The 19,435-nt window shown below is 40.4% G+C and overlaps 1 protein-coding gene across 1 annotated transcript in view; it reads right to left on the bottom strand.

Moving 5' to 3' along the window:
* The window catches only part of CSMD1 (CUB and Sushi multiple domains 1), a 1,037,384-nt gene extending 1,018,888 nt beyond the window's left edge, over positions 1-18,496 (bottom strand). The window contains exons 1-2 of the mRNA XM_049630105.1: positions 18,196-18,496; positions 7,804-7,998 (exon numbers count right to left, since the gene is read on the bottom strand). Coding sequence (XP_049486062.1) covers positions 7,804-7,998; positions 18,196-18,496 — 496 coding nt within the window. The remainder of the gene's footprint in view (positions 1-7,803; positions 7,999-18,195) is intronic.
* Between the last annotated feature and the right edge of the window lie 939 nt (positions 18,497-19,435).

Genomic DNA, 19,435 nt, shown 5'->3' with positions numbered 1-19,435 from the left:
GATGATGAATTATGAAAATAGTATCTTCCTTCAAAAAACGTTTCACTTGTGTTTCCTTTCTTAGAAACCTCTCCATTTTCTCTATTGACATATGCCTGGAAAAATTATTTTTTTTTAGTTCAAGACAAACTTTTCAGTCACAAACTTCAAAAGGCACTCACCTACTTTGTGTGTGTGTGTGTGTGTGTGTGTGTGTGTGTGTTTGCATGTGCATACATGTGGACAGAGAGAGAGAAAATATATTTCAGCAGAAGCCAATAATATGCTTAAAATGATGAAACAATGCTTTAACAATTCTGGGAAGAGATGTTTTCCACATATAGTTTTATACTCAGCTATAATATCCATCCATGTGGATGCATAAAAGGACATTTGTGGGCACACTGAGGCTTAAGGGATTTTCCTCAGAAGAAACAGTTTTACACAGCTTATTTGGGGTGAAACAAGGAGAAAGGAAGACGCTGGATTAGGAAAGAGTGGGGTAGTGAAGAACAGCCCTAGGAGCCAGTGTAGAGCCCTCTTGAGGGACAGTACAGGGAGAGGGGAGAATGGGGTTGGGGAAATGAAGGCAACAGAGCTACTGACAGAGCGATGGAAGTCCAGGATTCTGGGGAAAGTAGCAACTAGACACTTCAGGAACAGTTGTATGTGGAACAAGAAGCAGTTGAGTTTAAGAGAAAGTCCGTGACCTTCAGAATGAAGAACAAAGTTTGTTCCTAGTAACAACCAGAAGAAGCGTAAAGTAGAAGACATGTGGATTGTAGTGACACAACTTAAGTTTTATTAATCCACAAGGGAAAGAAAAGATAATTCAAAATTTTAGGACCAATGGAAGGCAGTCATCGCATGAACGAGCCAGCCATTTACTGAATCTGTTTTTTCCTTCTTCCCGACTTTATAGCTGATCCAATTCCTAGCTTTCCTTCCAATTAAGTATGAACAGAATGGCTGTGTCTAATCAACACAAGGCACATGCAGGGACCTGCTCACACAGACTCCAGCACTGTCCTCCCTCTGCCAAATGGATGGAGACAAGGCTGGAAACTGGAAGTCAGATACAGAAGTCTGCAAATTACCACCAGTATCAGAACCAACTGCCAGTCAGAAACAATCATTTGGGGTTTAACATGAGCACACAATATTTGTGTTTAAGCCTGCTGATATGACATTAACTAAACAAGCTATACGAGATAGCCTTGGTCCAAATGTGAAACAGAAGTAATTATGGCATTATTATGAATAATTGAGGCTGAGAAAGAACTCATCTGAACTCTGAGCGGCACAGGGAGTGAGATATTGGATTTCAGAGGAGGCAGTCTAATTACAGACATAATACTTATGTGGAGAAAAATATTTACACAGTTATAATAATATGAATGTTGTTTATTGCTTTTCAGCCTTTAGACAAATTAAGAAGGACTTAATTAAGATTATAACATAAAATATAAATGTTAACAACTTTGATATTGCAAAAGTTCTATTACAGCTGAGAGAATACAGAAGGAGGAAATGATCAGAAGATACACCAGAAAGAGGGAGGCCAGCCTAATTATTCTCTGTCAGTGCTGTGTCTCCCATAACCCTCATAAAACCTCACCTGGTCTTTGACTTCTGGGTCTGGCCCTGTTTCTATTATTTTTGCACCTCAGAAACCAACTCTGGGAACAGATTGCAGTGACCACGAAGGGACCCTAAGACAGAGACGACTTGGTGGGACTGAGGATGCTGGATCTGAGCCTCTACCAGCTCGCAAACGGGGGTGGACAGCCAGCCCAAAGCCAGAACCAGGATGCTCTTGAGATGCGGGCTTACACCTGAGCCAAAAGAGCAAGGCTCCAAAGAGCGCCAATGAGCTGCCCCAGTTGCCTGCTACCGTCAACCAATCAGGACGAGGCCCTTCCAGCCAATCAGGATGAAGCACCTCCTCCCCCTTCCCTCTTTAACCTGTTGGGTGGGAGCTGGAATGCTCCCTACATAAGCTCCGCCCCTGCAGTATTTGGAGGGGCAAGCCAAGCTGCTGTGTGTTAGCTTTCTCTCTTTAGCTCAAGCTGTAGTCCCCGTAAAGCCTTGCCTGTGCCTTTGGGAGGGAGGGGGAAGAAAAAGGTATACTGTGTATTATTTATTTATTTATTTTTTTGATTTCTAATGTTTATTTTAGAAAGAGAGAGAGGGCAGAGTGTGAGCGAGGGAGGGGTAGAGAGAGAGGGAGACACAGAATCTGAAGCAGGCTGCAGGCTCTGAGCTGTCAGCACAGAGCCCAACGTGGGGCTCGAACCCATGAACCGTGAGATCATGACCTGAGCTGAAGTCGGACGCTCAACCGACTGAGCCACCCAGTGCCCCTGTATTATTTAATTTTTTAAAGATAATATACATAAATCTAAAATTGAGATAAACAAGACACAGTAGATGGAAGTAATGGAAGTATGTTCATACTCAAAGCAAGATGTGAATTAAAAATAATAAAAGTTAAACAATAAAACTGATTAAGAACAGTATAATAAGTTATAATGATAACAAAAAATAGTTAAATGGTATCAGAATATCTGTGGCACAAAAGTATGGTAGTTTCGATGGGCTGTTTCTTTTCACAGCAATCCCTTTACTATTGCTTTTTTTTTTAAATTATGTGCATAGGCCACTTATATTAAATTTTAGTAAAAGTAGGATGATATATCAACTGTCTTGTTCTAATGTCTAAGTCATAAATTTACAACCTATGTCAGCACCATTTAAAACGTCCTTACCTTTATTACAAGAAAAATATTGCTTTCCCTGCCTACATTCAAGGTGATTAGAGATACAAACAGGTTCATGAATTTATGGACTTCGGCATATTTACAAATTGAAAGTGTATAACTATGACTTTTTGGAGAGTTTTTTCAAGTTTATTTTATTTACTTTTTGAGAGAGAGAGAGAAGGAGAGGGAGAGAGAAAGAGAGAATATATCCCAAGCAGGCGCCATGCTGTTGGTGCAGAGCCCAATGGAGGGCTTGAAGTCACAAATGGTGAAATCATAACCTGAACTGAAATCACAAGTTGGCTGCTTAATCGACGGAGCCACTGAGGTGACCCTACAACTATGATCTTTAAATGCTTTTCTATAGCAGTTCACAGGAGTTGTGCACAAAATAGAGGCTAACCTATGAAGTGCAGACTACAAAACAAACAAACAAACGAACAAACAACAATGTTATTTAGGACAGCTTGTGATTGGGAATGTCCAGAGCTATGACTTCTAGGGATCTCTACTCTGCAATGTTAAGAAGTATTTTGTGAAGCACTTTGCAAATACAAAGTGTTCTGTCATTGGAAGCATTAAGGCGCATCAGAGCCGATGTTTGGGGAAGCAAGAGAATGCATCTCTGGCTGGAGTGGACTAGTGTTTGCTTGGAGCTGGCTTATTTCAAATAGCATATGCCTGATGCAACTGTCTTATAGTTTATGCTTTGCACAAACTATCCTAATCTCTTCCAGGCCCAGCCAGAGCTCATGTCCCCAAATGTCCCTTATGTCTACATATTCCCTTTGTGGTTGTATTCCTAGATTTAGGCAGCTGGTGTAAGTTCACACTGATATTTAAAAAATGAAGTCCAGAGTCAGAGAGTTGCAGGGTCTAAAGAGAGGTGGGAAAGGAGTGACTTACCCACCTCATTCTGGACTCACATGACATAAGGATCACTTCTACCTGAGGGCTCTTCGGATCAGATCATTGTTTCTTAAGAAGGAGCATTTTCTGAATGCAGCTCCTTACCTACTTCCTTTCTACCTTCTTGTATGATCATAAATCTGGAGACAACTTCTGGTCGTTCAGTTTGCATTCAAGAAGAATCCCTCCTCTTTTGGATTTCATACTCTGTGGCCCTCCAGGGTCCTGGGGACCTAAGTAATTTGTCATATAACCTGGGCCCTCATGTTCTAGTCTATTTTATTTAATAAAACAGTAGGGGAAGCCGAAAGCAAATTGAGAAGGCACTCCAATCCTGAGCCGAGAGCATCTGTTATTGGATCTCTGAGTTCCCTTTTATATTTCTCCTCTAAATGCCCACCGTAGCTGAACACACAGGAACAGCAAATCTTTGCAAAGATTCCAGGAGCAACAGGCAATAATGAAATAGAATTAAAGAAGATCTAGACATTAAGTTGAAAACTCTAGGATAAATGAAGAAGACTGATCTATGATAGCTTCAGAAGAACAATATCTAAAGTCTCATCCTGAGGAGAGGTCAGTTTGATGCTGGGCTCCCATTCAGAGGAAGAGCTGGCTGGCCTCCCATTTTATTATGTATTGATTTTATTAAATAGATGATTCTATCATTTTTACTTAAAGAGTATCACGTGACTCTAGAAATGATACACACCTTTAAGTGCCATTGTTCAGGTTAAAGGCTGCCACTTGGAGTTCTATATACATTTTTCAACACCAGCGAAAAGTCATTGTAATGGGATCATAGTGGTGTTACCGTTAACATCGCTATCAATCCTCCAGCAATTCCCAGAACTAAATAACTAGAATGTTGGGGAAGCAGAAAATATACTCATTTAATTTTTATAAATTATCTAAACCCACTTTCCTGAAATTCATTTATGTCTCTCCTAGATATGCTACATCTACACATTTATAAGAATTAGATCATTGATTTCTTTTTCCTTATGATTCAGTTATCCAATTCAATGACAAACTGTGATGCAGCCTTCAAACTCGTTTCATAAAATAATTATATCTAATTTAATGCCCTTTGAAATGCTACTAGCCCAAGCACTGGGAAAAGCAAAATGTAAGCAAAATGCAATAATCTGTAATAGAGGAGAAAAAAAATTTATCCTGATAAAACCATCTTAATATTGGTGGAATTTAATAAATTGGCGACAGAATAAGAATGGTTATGAGCTTACAGTTATATTAACTTTGACTTTAAAAAGGCTTATAATTGTGGAATTAGTAAGGACCCTTCAGTTAAGAAGAAAACTCCTTGGGGGAGTGTGGGCAAGAAACAAGCTATCACGGCAACTGCTAATATTTATTTTTGCATTTCCAAACAAATATTAATTATTTGCTTCTCAACATGTTTCTATACCTCTATTAAGTTCTTGAATGGGAGAAACAGGTAGAGCGGTGAGGGGAAATAGCTGTAGACTACGCTAAATTTTAAGGTAGAGAGGAATCAAGGATATAGTTACGACGTTTGTATGACTAGAGACTATCACCAGGGAGGAGTTCAATAAAAAATATTAAGACATTATGTTTAGATATAAAGTAGCAACAAAATAAATGCTACAGACAAAAGGACTTTTTTAAAAAGCAGTCTCAAAAGAGGCTGCAATGTAAGGAATGACAGAAATTTGGACGTGAGTGTGAACTTGAAAACTTAGTAGATTTACGGCCATAGGGGAGATAAACATAGCAGGATAAAAGAGCAAAATTGTGGAATTAAGCATGGAGTGGTATGTCGGGAAGGAATTCTTTGGGAAAACCACCCTGGTTTTTAGGGTTTACCAATTTCTGTGGCACAAACTGCCCCCCCCCCCAGCCATGGTATGAGGAATGCAGAGCAAAAGAGATGATACAGTCAGTGGCTTTGAGAAAAGCCAGCACCAGTCAGCCCTGACACAACATCACATGTGGGGAGAAACGCTTTAAGTCTGTGTCTGAGAACAGATGGCATTTACAGTCCAGTTAAGCCAGGGTTATCATGAGGCACGTTGGCAGCCATATTGAAGAGTTGGCTCTCCATTCCTCTGGAATCACTGATGGGGTCTGACTGAGAGAAAAAGGGGTGAGGAAGATGTGTTTCTTGGAAAGAAGGAGTAGCGAGTAGAATGTCTGATGGAGGCTGAGATTCTGTGCATGGAGCTCATTTAGCCAACTTGAAGTGGGTCTGGGTGAAAAGAAAACAAGAAAGCTAACTGGAACAGTGTAGTAGGACAGGGAACAGAGGTTAGTAAAAGACAGTGAGAAAGGAAAAAGCTGGCATACAGGGAATAATAGAACAAAGCTGGAGTAGCTCTAGTGTTTCTCCAGAGTGGATGGGAACAATGGTGGGGACAAGGAAGAAAGCATATATTTAGGAGATCCAAGTGGTATCCTTAAATGGGATCCATTAGTTGAGGAGAACTGGTGAAAAAAGAAGGGAAATGGGACAAAGGTCTGGATTTTGAGTATGTCGCTCTTTTGACAAGATAGAAAATAACAGCCCTAAGAAGAAAGAGAGAGTAAGAGAGACAACAGACTTCAGAAACACACATTGAAATAAGCATGTCCAGAGGAAAAACAGACACTTGGAACAGATAACTTTCCTGGTGGGATTTTCTCTAGGGAAGAGGAAGAATTTGCTAAACCTGAACGCCATCAGCTACGAGCTAGAACACCTTGAGCAAGTCACATTCCTTAACCTCGGACCCCTCAGCCGCAAAATGAGTCTTTAATAAAGTACCTATTTGAGACGATGAAACGTGGAAAGTCATGCCTGGTCCATCATAAGCCATCGGTAGGTACTAGCTCCCAGCAGGAGTGAGGTAACTGTGGCAGCAATATGCCATCATCCCGTAATTAGCATCAGGGAGATCTTAGGAGACCACAATATTTAACAGAAAAAAATTTTTTAAAGAGGGGCGCCTGTCTGGCTCAGTTGGTTGAGCTTCTGACTTTGGCTCAGGTCATGATCTCATGCTCTATGCGTTCGAGCCCCGTGTCGGGCTCTGTGCTGACGGCTCGGAGCCTGGAGCCTGCTTCGGATTCTGTGTCTCCCTCTCTCTCTGACCCTCCCCCGTTCATGCTCTGTCTCTCTCTGTCTGAAAAATAAATAAACATTAACATTTTTTTTTAATTTTTAAAGAAAACGTTCATCAAATAGCAGAGGCTAAACTATAAGCATTCCGATGATAACGGAACGCTGCCCTACGCGACTTGTAGCCGACGCTGTGAATTTGGACTCATGCTGGAGAGCACGGGTTAGAAGCCAGACTTGGGTGAATCTTCAGACGTCACATGCAAACTGTCCCTGGAACCTTTTGAAAACAAAAATTCTGTTTCTTCATCTGTTAAATGAGCGTCTGTGCTTACCGTTCCCACGGCTGTTTTGAGCATTAAATGGTATGATCCAAGTACAGCGCTCAGCACGTTTTCTGGCCTCACATCAAGGCCGTAATAAATGTTGGCCACGCTTTTATTTTTGAAACCCTGTGATGAGTTTTTCTCGGGAAAGTCAGAACTTGAGAGTGACAGTAGGCTCTTTCCTAAAGTTAATGGATCCGTAAAGTAGTGTTATGGAAAAGGTTAAAAATTGCAGGGCGTCAGGAAAGTAATTCTAACCTTGCCCCCAAATCATGCCGCTGAACATTTGGATAGAGTGTGTTCCTTCATGATCAACTTATTTGAAAGGTATAAGAGTGTTCAAAAAGTCTTTAAAAGGTATAATTTAATTATCAAGTGGTGCCTGTCATTTTTAATGAGAACAAAATGTAAAAAAGGAGCCGTCCAATCAAGAAGGACATAAATGTGCACGGTAAATCTTAGCATGCTATGACAGCAAGTGATAACATTATGCAGAAAGCCATAGAATGTGAGAAACAGAACGAAGAAAAATTCGGATGTTTAAGGAACACATGTAAATTTCTTATCAGCTTTACAGAGCCCAGTGATGGCTTCCTGGGTTACATGTAACATTGACTTCTAGGAACAGAATAAGCTGGCATGGTAAGACCCAGCAGGATGCGAATTCTTTTTGTTTACTGGAAACTTATTCCATCAGTACCAAAACCTTAGTCTGGGTTCACGACACATGTGGTCATATGGTACGTACCCCTGCAAAATGGAGCTGGAAAGTCCCAGGAAGCACCATTCCCAGGGCTGACGATGCAGGTCAGAATCGCATGGCCTTCCAAGATATAGCCAGAGAGACAGCTGTACCGGATTTTGTCTCCTATGTTGAATCTTGTGCCATGGAGAACTCCTTTCAGTATCTCCCCAGGATTTCCACATGTATGGCTGGGTAAAACTATTAAAAGAGAAATAGGAGAGAGACAGAAAAGTGAGAGATTTTTCTGGTGAGATCAACTTATCCCCAAAGCCTGCACTGCATTTGAACTATTCAGATTAGCAAAGCTAACACAAAACCATTTTCATCTTCCCTGAAAAAATAGAGAAAATGTATTCTTTTTTTTAATAACGTCTGCCATTTAACCCTTTATAAGAGTATTTTAAAAGTATAAATAAATGCAGTTTGAGAAGACGCAGAAATACAGTTCTGCGTACAGTGTTGTAGACGATGTCTACGTTATTTTTCTAATTATGAGATTCTCCAGTCTCATGGAGTTGGCAGACAGATAACACGGTAGGATATGGACAGCTATCCGAAACACAGCGTGGATGAATATTCATGCCATATTTGTCTTCACTCCTTTAGGACCAGCACAACCAAATACACATCACTAATCAATGTTAGTTGACATTTTATGGATAAATCACTGAATTAAAGAATAAATGGAAGATTTCATTCGTGAATCTGTTAGGCTTAAAAATGCACCACTTGTATATTCCAACTTATCTGTTAGGTTCATGCATTTATAGTGTCTGATTCACAACAAAATTTTAGCCATCAGTTTTGACAAATCAAGTATTATATTCATTTGCTTGTCAGTAAGAAAGCCTCGATTCCGTTCTTTCTTGACCTGCTCGCTTTTTATGTGGATAGGATACTCTGCCTGAGAATTCAACTGCCTTGAAACCTCATCGATAGGAGACCATTCCATACTCTGAACATAATTTCCAACCTAGGTGATTCACTATTAGGTTACATGGGTGAAGTTGATGACTGTTGGTTATGGTCTATATCTTTCTGGTTTAAATTTCGCATCTGACCAGTAAGTCAGAGCTATCATGATGTAGTGAAATAAATCAAGGAGACTATCACTTAAAAAAGAAATGAGTTCCAAAAAAACATTTCCAATAAACAAATTTGATTATTTTATGTGTCTATCCTTCTTTTTTTAACATGGACATTGGAAGTGTATTTTGGTATATATGTATAAATATTGCAATATACTCTGTTTTCTTTGGTTGAAAAATGGAGAAATAAAACTTTCCCAGTGAATGGAGAGGAAATTTAAGTGATTTCCAAAATTATTTCTATTACAAAATTACTTAAATGTGTATAAAATAAGCTTAGAGAAACACTAGAAAACAACCATTACCACTTAGATATTTAATATTGACATGTTTACGAAATCACTGCCTACATAGTCAAAGGGTTCTCAGTTCTATTTTTTAAAAAATAGTTTGTGAAACCAGTCTACAGAAACCTCTTTAACACAATAGAAAATAGTTCACTATGATCCACAATATTCTTTGTTGTCTTTTATAAAAAAGAAAGTCTGTGTTTAATTCCACATTCACTATCGCTAAGTCAAGGGGTATTTTTAAAATGTTCTTTAAAAAGACTGTTTGGCATTTAACTGTCTCTGGCTTTTCTAAGGTAGAAATGATTTCAGTTCATAACTCAGGACGCCTGCCCTCTGACAGAAGCTAGGGATCTGACAGCCAGAGACAGGCAAGGAAGGGCTGAATTTCTACCATCAATGGAGAGAGAGAGGTAGGGGTGGGGGAACTATGTACATATGAATGCTTTCAGTGTTTTCCTTCCTTGTCCAAGAATATTCAGAATTAACAAATCCTTCCTTGCCATTTTTTCAAGGGCCTTTATTATTTTCATTAAGTGCTAAGACTTATTAGAAGATACATATTCACTTTAGATTGTGTCCAGAAAATGGTCTCCCCGAAGCCAAGAATTATCAGTGTAAATCTGTCAAAAAATTTTAACATCAGCTTTTACACGTGACTGCTTTCAGAACTGGAAAAACCAAATGAGCCATTCTGAAAGTTGAATGTGGCCTGTACAACTTTTCTATCCATTTGTCTATTAAAAACAGCAAGAAATCATTTTTAACGATTAGCTTTTGCACAGATAACATAATTGACTTTTGTACAGAAAGACCACAGTAACCAAAGTACAACAGGAAAGAGATCACACGGTGTGGCTGCTGCATGAACAAACACCATTCTGTATTATCTGTGTAATACCCATTTACTACATTTAAAGAAATGTGAAATGCCTTATGTAAAACTTGACTGTGCACTGATAATTGCTGGGAAGTGTATAATTGCATGGACTTTGAAATGCTTAAGAGAAACAAAAAGAAAAATCATTCCTGAAAATAAGGATCTCCCCAAGCAGACTTCTGAAAAGAAAACACCCATGCCTTAAAACTTTTAACAGAGTCTAATGGAACAGTTGGAAACAGACAAATGATGAAATTCAGGAAGGAAATAATTTTGGCCATTCTAGATCATCAAGCTAAGAGAGCTATATTTAATAGGATACAATGCAGATGTTAAAGAGTATTGACTGCCAAAGGACAAAAATCGCAGTAGGTGGACGATGTATCGTGCCCAGAATGCACATCACATCTCAAATAGCACAGAAGATGTAAGGGATCTTCCTCAGGTGCGGGGGTCAGGCTTCCAGGGAGAGCAGTGACTACGGTGCCGCTCATGCCCATCAAAGCCCTGTGCAGAGATGGGCATCTCTGCCTCCCCTTCTGTCAACTGTTCCCGGGCACCTTAGACATCTCCTTTTTTGTTCCTGTCTACAGATTTGTCTTTATTTTAACATCTTGACAATTGCATTCAAACTCAGAAAACGTTCACTCAACACGTATTATTTGTACAGCCTTGTTTTCAACCAACACCAAAATGGAACGGAAAGAGAATGGGATTTAAGACTCTTCTTTTGCTCTCTTATTAGCTCTGTTAATCTACCAAAAACGTGCCTTCATCAGTATTTATTTCACGGGGCACAGTGTGAGGATTGAACGAGTCAATGCAGGTCTCAAAATACCCGCTCTGTGTGACTCTCCCATTGGATTACATTCCAACCGACCACCTCCCGTTTAGATCTGGAATTGCCCTTACATCTGTGTCTATATGGTATCTAGAATAATGTCCAGCTCTCAGCAGGAACTTGCTAAATCCATATTTGCTCAATCAAGTGCTAAATATGAATATGAATGTAGTGTACCTCATGTATTCTTCTAGATCTATGTACAACTAAGAGTCACAGTTTGTAGCCTGACGGAAACAGAAAAAAAGCAAATGAGTTTTCAAGAACGAACTGAATGAGGTGACATTTCAGAAACAATGAATCAGCAACAAATTGTCACTTTAAGCCACTTTTCTCCCGATTTAGCTAAAAATGTAAACAGGATGCAGAGGCTTAAAATGAATTAACATTTTATAAGGCAAAATAACTTAGCAAATGGGAAAAAGTGATTAAAAACTAACTTTTAAGGTTTAAAGTCACTGGTTGGTGGGACAAAATTATAAGTTTATGATTTGGGGAATTTGGGGAATAATTTATGATTTTAGGGAAAAATATTAAAGTTTTAATGTGAACAATTGCAACACGCAAATAGAAAAAGTTGAAGATGAATTCAAATATTAACTTCCAGTTTCAAAGAAAACAGCAAAAATGCACATATTATAAAAACATTTTCAAGTTCATTAAGCCATTATCAAAAACGCTCAACTGTGAAAAAAAATGGATGAAAATAATTATAGCTGTACGCAAAGATTTAAGACAAAGACATGTAAAACTTGCCAAAGATCCAGGGGCTGGGAAAAACTAATGTAAAATAAACTCAATCCGAATGGCATTTCTGCCAATTTCATTTTAACTAATTTTTTACCCAGTTTCCCTGAAGATCATGAATGTCCCTTTGTGTCTCCCATGGTAATGAGTACACATTAAGTATTTAGTAAATACTTATTGAATTGACTTGAACTCTAATTTTAATTCCCTTAAATCCTCCCTTGAAGTCATTTGCACTCTTTCCCATGGATGCTTTAAGAAAGAAATTCTTATTTGGGTAATGGGAATTCAGCACCCAGTGCATACATTTGGTAATGGGAAAGTGTTTTCTTGAAAGGCGCTCAGGGCACAGTTCCTTCTTCCCATGGCAGACCTCATTCCACCAGATCTCATGAAGCCAAGTTGGTATACCCAGGGCTTGAAACACGGGTTGTCATTCTAATTACCCTCATGGAAATTCCCTCCATAACGCTCTTGATTTGGCAAGCGCATATGGTCACAACTCAGTGACCTCACGTCAACCTTTAACCCAACTGTTTAAATGATGAAATGGATGTCATATCAAATCCTCTTCCAGAAGAAAAGCGAAAACATGATGCCAAAATAAAGTACGGCATTAATATTCATTATGGATGGACAAAAGACTAGTGAACAGAAGTCTGAAATTCATCAGAAGAGAGGCAGCATTTTTCACAGCCTGTGCACAACCAATGAATTTCACTGGGCGCGATCATTTGGAAACCAGGTCCCAGAGGGTAAATGTCAGGCTCTTTGTTTACACTTTGCCTTTCCTGGACTCTCACTGCAGCTCAAGGAAATAAAACTTCAAATACCCACCTGACACACAACACTTGAAATGTAAACTAATGATAAGAGATGTGCTTGTCTGCGGACTGTGTGCTCTGCAACATCCCCCTCCCCCCCACCCCTGACCACAGACTTTGGGAAGGGTTAGAAAAATATGGTTATATAATTTTCAGAAACCCTTTAAAAATCAGATTTCCAAGTCTTTTTTTTTTTAATTTTTTTTTTAACGTTTTATTTATTTTTGAGACAGGGAGAGACAGAGCATGAACAGGGGAGGGTCAGAGAGAGGGAGACACAGAATCTGAAACAGGTTCCAGGCTCTGAGCTGTCAGCACAGAGCCGGACGCGGGGCTCGAACTCACAGACCGTGAGATCATGACCTGAGCCGAAGTTGGCTGCTTAACCGACTGAGCCACCCAGGCGCCCCCAGATTTCCAAGTCTTGAAACCTGACATCTATTCTTGGTACAGACTTTCAAAATCATGGGCAGTTTCTGAAACAAGAAGATGGAGAGACCATAGTTACATGTCTCAAAGATCATAAGGATTTCCCGGTAGGCAGCGACGAATGCTTTCTGCTTCTAAAGTCACAGTCTCCATGGTGGAGGTGAGATACTGCATGAACACCATTACTTTGAAAAGTGACAGAAGCTATAACAGGAGAATTAAAAAAGGGTGTGAGAGTTAGGTATATTTAAAAGTGGTAAGATTTGGCCAAATTACAGTGGAAAGTTCATCTCTAAACAAGGGAAGTAGTCAAATATGTCTGTAGCAAGGAAAGTCTATCACGCGGGTTATGGGAAAGGGATGGGCTATCAGACAGACTTGTGCTTCTCCTTCAGAAACAGACTGTTCAGTTTTGGACAAATTACCCAAATCTCAGTTTCCATGTCTTGACAGGGGGGCAGGAGGGATGAAAATCAAAGCGACTGATGGGTATGTGTGAAACATAAATGAAACAATGCAGATTGAACAGCTACCAGCACAATTGGGACAGAATGAATGATCGATAATACATTTACAATTCTTATTTTCCCAATTCTAAAGCACCATGGAAACTTTTAGGGAAATAATGGAAGTTTTAAAATTACAGTGGTTCTAATATATACCAGCTTCAGAAACAATAAAGCTAGAAAAAAGTCTGTGTGTGGGGTGTCAATATCATGTCTAAAATGGGAACATGGTTATTAAAATGGAGAGCCAAGGAGAAAGACATCCCAGTTCTATTTGAAGCCATATTAATTCTACCTATTATTCATGTTTTATTATAGTAGTAATACTCATATAGCACACACTATGAACTAGACACTGTTTTAAGAGGTAAACACACACACACACACACACACACACACAGACACACACACACACAGACAGTATGTATGAAATAAATACTATTATTATCCTGTTTTTATAGAGCAGGAAACTGTGGCAAAGAGAAGTTAAGTAATTTCTTCATGGCCACACAGCCGGTAAATACTGGTGGTAGGATTTGCACGTGGTGGATCCAGAATTTCTACCCTTCAGACTACAATAAACTTTCTTACGAGCAGGTCAACATCAAAAGAAATAATGAAGATAAAATGTCTTTACATCCCTAGTGTTCTCAATGGAGCTATGTTTGATATAACAACATAAGTTATTATATCACTTAACTCTCTGCAATGGATCCTTTCACAGCCTTCTATTTTTAAGTCAAAGGCAGATGTTGTCTAAACTGCACTAATCTGGAGCCAGAACAGCTGGGCCTTTGCCATCCTAAACAACACAGGCATTGATTCAGGTAGAAGTTACTACAAAATGATGACACAAAAACCCCCGACAGATCAAGAGTTACCTATTGAGGAGGAAGCAGCAACCTTAGGAAGAACTTATAGATGGTGACTCAGCACAAGAGAATGCATAAATATGAACATGACGGCCGATGATGCAACGTAATAAATTTAGTTCTGAGCATATTATGCTTTTTGTTTTAATCTTTTTCAAGTTTTTAAATGTTTACTTATTTTTTGAGGGAGAAAGAGAGACAGAGTGTGAACAGGAAAGGGGCAGAAAGAGGGAGACACAGAATCCGAAGCAGGCTCCAGACTCTGAGCTGTCAGCACAGAGCCCGACGGGGGGCTTGAACTCACGAAACATGAGATCATGACTTGAGCTGAAGTTGGATGCCCCAGCACTTTTTGTTTTAAATCTGTGCAGTGTGTCTATTTGCATACCCTAGAGTCCACAAGAAAAGGACTACAAATACTGCTAAGTTTCTTCTGACTGGAAGAACAGCAGTGGAAGGAGCTGAAGGAAAAGAGGCTGGGAGCTCAGAGTTAAATCCTGTAGACTAACGCCCAAAATTAGGGAATCAGGCAGTCATTCAACTCAAAAGAAAAAGGACCCAAAGTTAAGAGTCAGACCACGCAGAGAGCCCAGTAGTCAAGCTTAGAAACAGTCATGGAAAAATGGATGCCTGGTAATATCGAAGGTTGAAAAGTCATCGTAAGTGATTGACATACGAAAAGAGCATAGCAATAAGGAACAACACAAGATGTACTTTTCAATTGTCCTGGAATTTTCAAAGAGGAAATGATGCATACATTATCAGGTAACTGTGCATATACTCAAGCCACATGGTACATTAGGGACATGGTCATTAACTTGTAAATCATTTTTTAAAAAAATTAATATTTATTCATTATTGAAAGGTGGGGGGCAGAGAGAGAGAGAGAGAGAGAGAGGGAGGGAGAGAGAATCCCAAGTAGGCTCTACACTGCCAGTGCAGGGTGCAGTGTGGGACTCGATCCCACCAACTGTAAGATTGTGACCTGACCCAAAATCAAGAGTTGGTGCTTGACACACTGAGCTACCTAGATGCCCCAACTTGTAAATTATTTTTATGGCCATTTTTCTTTCTTCTTCCAAAAAGTGAAGTTTATAATCAATAAATGGATGTTCAATCAGTTGCAAGTGTCTGAATATTTATGTAAAGCTAAGGTGAAGGTAGTTCTAAAATCTGCAAAGGAAATGTAAACAAATACGACCACAAGTCCTCTTAGATGTTGGCTTCAAGAGCAAGGAAACTAGAAACCACTCAAAAACTGCTCAGAAAGAACTCATCATCAGAGTGTCAAATACCACTCTGATGGTGCTCTAGCACATGATATTCACACAATGAGGATGACGCCGTCCTTTCCAGAGGTTAAATGCCACATTAAATACCATGAGGTGTGGTGAACACATTGAATTAGATCGATTCTAGGAAACAGCTCCAAATTTGTTCTTGGTCATGGCTCATTTGGTAATTCAAGTAAATAAGGATTGAAAACTCACTAGAGCATTTCCTCACTTGGCCAGGGTGGTGTATCAAGGGTTGGATTTCCCTTCCTGTCTTAATCCAGTTAAATTAAAAAAAAAAAGTCTATATCTATGGAAAAATAAAAGGGCTCTCAAAGCATTGGATATCATGCTGTGCTGGGACATGATCCCTGAGAGATGGGAAATAAATGACAGAGTGTCTACAATTTCTCCAGACTTACCGTCTGGAGAGAGTTGCGGGCCCAAGGCACGGGGCAGGGGGACCCAGGCTGGGCCAGCAGTCTCCATGAATGAGGACAGAGGTGGGGGAGGGGGAGTCAAGGAAACTAAAAGTCAGGGCACAGAGGGAGGACCCCACAGACCCACAGAGGGCCCTGTTGCGTCCGTCCGAGGTGAGTACTGACCTGTTTATGTCAGGGACACTACCCAAGGCTAGTGAAAGTGTTACTGAAAAATCATAGACAAGAGTGCTCATAATTCTCCCGGGGCTTAGAAGACTGCCTCTTCCAGGGTCAGAGCAGAAACTTCATCGCTCAGTGGGTAGAAAACGGAGTCCTGAGATGGCTAGAATGTCAGTAGTGGAGAAAAAGATCATTGTGAAATAAAGTGCTGCATGACCCTTATTAGAAATCTTACGAGCACAAGCTCAGAGGAGGGAGAAGCTAGTGAGGCATCTAGCACTGCCTGTCGCGGTCACTGCACCTGCAGGACCCAATCTGCAGAGACCTTAGGTGAGTGACCATCTACTTAAAATTGTCGCCCCAGACTCTCGACTTGCCTCAGCCTTCATCCAGCCTTCAAAAGCAATCTCCTTAAGGACGAGTTACAAGAAACACAGCTACATTCAAGAAGTAAGCTCAAGAATGTTTTTGAGAATATGAAAATAGGCCGCAACCACCGAAATAAGATTCACCAGGACTGTTGTCCAACCAAGAATTACCAAGCTTGCAAGAAAGCAAGGAAATACAGTTCATAATGAGGAAAACAAAAATTAGCCAGAAACGACACAGAGGGTTCCATTAGTAGGTGATATTAAAACTAGTATATTAAGTGTATCCCGTGTGCGCAAGTAAGTAAAGATTGGACATGTTAACTAGACATAGGCAAGGCATGTAGAGATGGTGACATTGGATTAAAGAATAAAACCAAAGGCACCCTGACTTCAAGACACACACTCGGAATACAAATACACAAGCAGATAGAAGCAAAGTGTTGGGGAACATGACCGAAAGAACAGTAACGTTAATTAAAAACACGCTCAGGTTGCTGGGGCGCCTGGGTAGCTCAGTCAGTTAAGCATCTGATTTCGGCTCAGGTCACGATCTCACGGTTCGTCAGTTCGAGCCCTGCATCGGGCTCTGTGCTGACAGCTGGGAGCCTGGAGCCTGCTTCGGATTCTGTGTCTCCCTCTCTCTCTGCCCCTCCCCTCCTCTTACTCTGTCCCTCTTTTTCTTTCTCTCTCTCCCTCTCAAAAATAAACATTGAGAAAAAAATTTTTTTAAATGCTCAAGTTGCTATGTTAATAGTACACACAACAGTTTTGATGCAAAGAAGGGACGGAGAAGCTTATTTCATAATGACAGAAGTGTGAACATAATAATCCTAAGAATGTGTGAGCTTAATAAGAAAGCTTCAAAACACATGATGTAAATACTGATAGACCTGCAAGAGGGGCGTGTGGGTGGCTCAGCTGGTTACGAATCCATCTTTGGCTCAGGTCATGATCTTGCGGTTCCCGAGTTTGAGCCCCGCATTGGGCTGTCTGCTGTGAGCACAGAGCCTGCTTCAGATCCTCTGTCTCCCTCTCTCTCTTCACCTACCTGCTCACACTCCCTCTCTCTTTCTCAAAAACTAATAAACATTAAAAAAAAGAACTACAAGAAAATAAATGGATAAACCCCCAATTACAGTTGGAGATTTCCACACTAGTCTTGCAACTGAAAGAACCAGTCTACAGAAAATCGAGAGATAGCAGACTTGAACAGCCCTATCCATCACCTTATAATAAGATAAGGGATATTTGAAAATATTTGAGCTAGACTGACATGGTAAAAAAGCATGGTGTTTAGGGTGCATCAAAAACTATGCTCAGGTGGAAATTTATAGCATACAACATTTATAACCTAAAAGAAGAAAGATCGAGAACAAATCTCTTTAGGTCTCCAGCATGAGTAGCCTGAAAAGGAAAAAAACCAATGAACCCAAAGAAATAAACACTGAAGACAAAAGTAGGCATTATCCCTCAATAGTGTTGTTAAAAAACAATGTCAATATATTTCACGCCCCCTCCTCCAAGCAGTCCTCACTGCGTCCCAAGTTGTTGTTATTAGCGATGAGGCCCCAAATGTGCTGAGGCCACAAACCCCACTGAGAGGTGGCTCGCAGTCTGGGAGGTAGCACATGAGGACTCAAGTGGCTTCAGAACCCGTGTAGAAGCTCATACCAAGTTCCGAGAGAGGAAGCAGGATCTGTGAATGTCTGAACCAAAGAAGCATCATAAAGGAGGAAAAGCATCTATCTCCCTGTCCGTGTCCATCTCTGTGTCTGCCTCCATCTCCAGATTTCTGGAAAGGAGCTGCAAACAGGCCAAACACGAAGCGTGGAGACAGGAAACGCTTTGGCGGCAGAGGTTCTGGAAAGCACTCGCTCGTGCGGCCGGTCTGCAGGGGCCGCTGGGTGGACATCAAGAAAAGGCAGAACGAACGCAGACTGGTCACACTGGAGTTATGGAATCCTGGACGCATTTCACCGGCTTACCAGTGGCGGGCTGTAGGTGACGGTGCACATTTATTTCAGGGTTCCCAATTATAGATTTAATTATGAAAAATAATAATGGTGACCACTGCTAGGCATCGTGTCAGCACTCAGATGCCTTACATGCTGCTGCTAATCCTCACAACTCTCCCAGAGAGGCATCGTTAAACCCAACCTTATCTGTAAAGAAGGTGCGACCAGGGTGGCTCGGTCGGTTAAGTATCTAACTCTTGATTTCAGCTCATGATCTCACAGTTCATGGGTTTGAGCCCTGCTTCAGGCTCTGCGCTGACAGTGCGAACCTGCTCCTGATTCTCTCTCTCTCTTGCTCTCGCTCTCTCTGCCCCGCCCCCGCCCCTCCTGTACACACTCTGTCTCCCAAAATAAATAATCTTAAAAAAAAAAGTTTTAAGGAGGTGAGAGCAGAGAGGCTAAGGGAACACAGGTGTACCCACAGCTTTGTGAACCCTAGACTGTTTCCACCACATGACAGTGTCACAGTTGTGTTGAGATAATTGAAAAGCTTTTAAATTAAAAAAAAAAAACGTAATGTTAGAAATAATTTGGGGATAGCTTAAAGGAAAAAACAAGCTGGAGATCCAGAAACTGGGTCCTTGTTCTGTCTTGCCCGTTGTGTCTCCCTTTGCGATATCCTATTTCCGTGTTCATCTTAATAGTGACACACACGAGGATAGGCAGGTGACTCTCCCATCGTAAAAGTTGAGGATTTTGCACAGCTGCCAGTATTTCAAAGGCATCTAAGTTCTGATGGCTTTCTCAACACTTCTTCCCGCAAATTGAAAAATGTGAATACCAAGGGGAAAATCTGAGAGAGCGTCTTTGAACGTTAATGCAAAACGTAAAGATTAAACAGAATGTGTTTCTTATTTATCGTTTCCTTAGTAGGGTATGGTCTTAAGACAAGCCAC

This window comes from Panthera uncia, chromosome B1 (assembly GCF_023721935.1).
Source record: "Panthera uncia isolate 11264 chromosome B1, Puncia_PCG_1.0, whole genome shotgun sequence".
NCBI classification, from domain to species: Eukaryota; Metazoa; Chordata; class Mammalia; order Carnivora; family Felidae; genus Panthera; species Panthera uncia.
The sequence above is the reverse complement of the archived record's forward strand: the minus strand, read 5'-3'. Positions and strand labels throughout refer to the sequence as shown.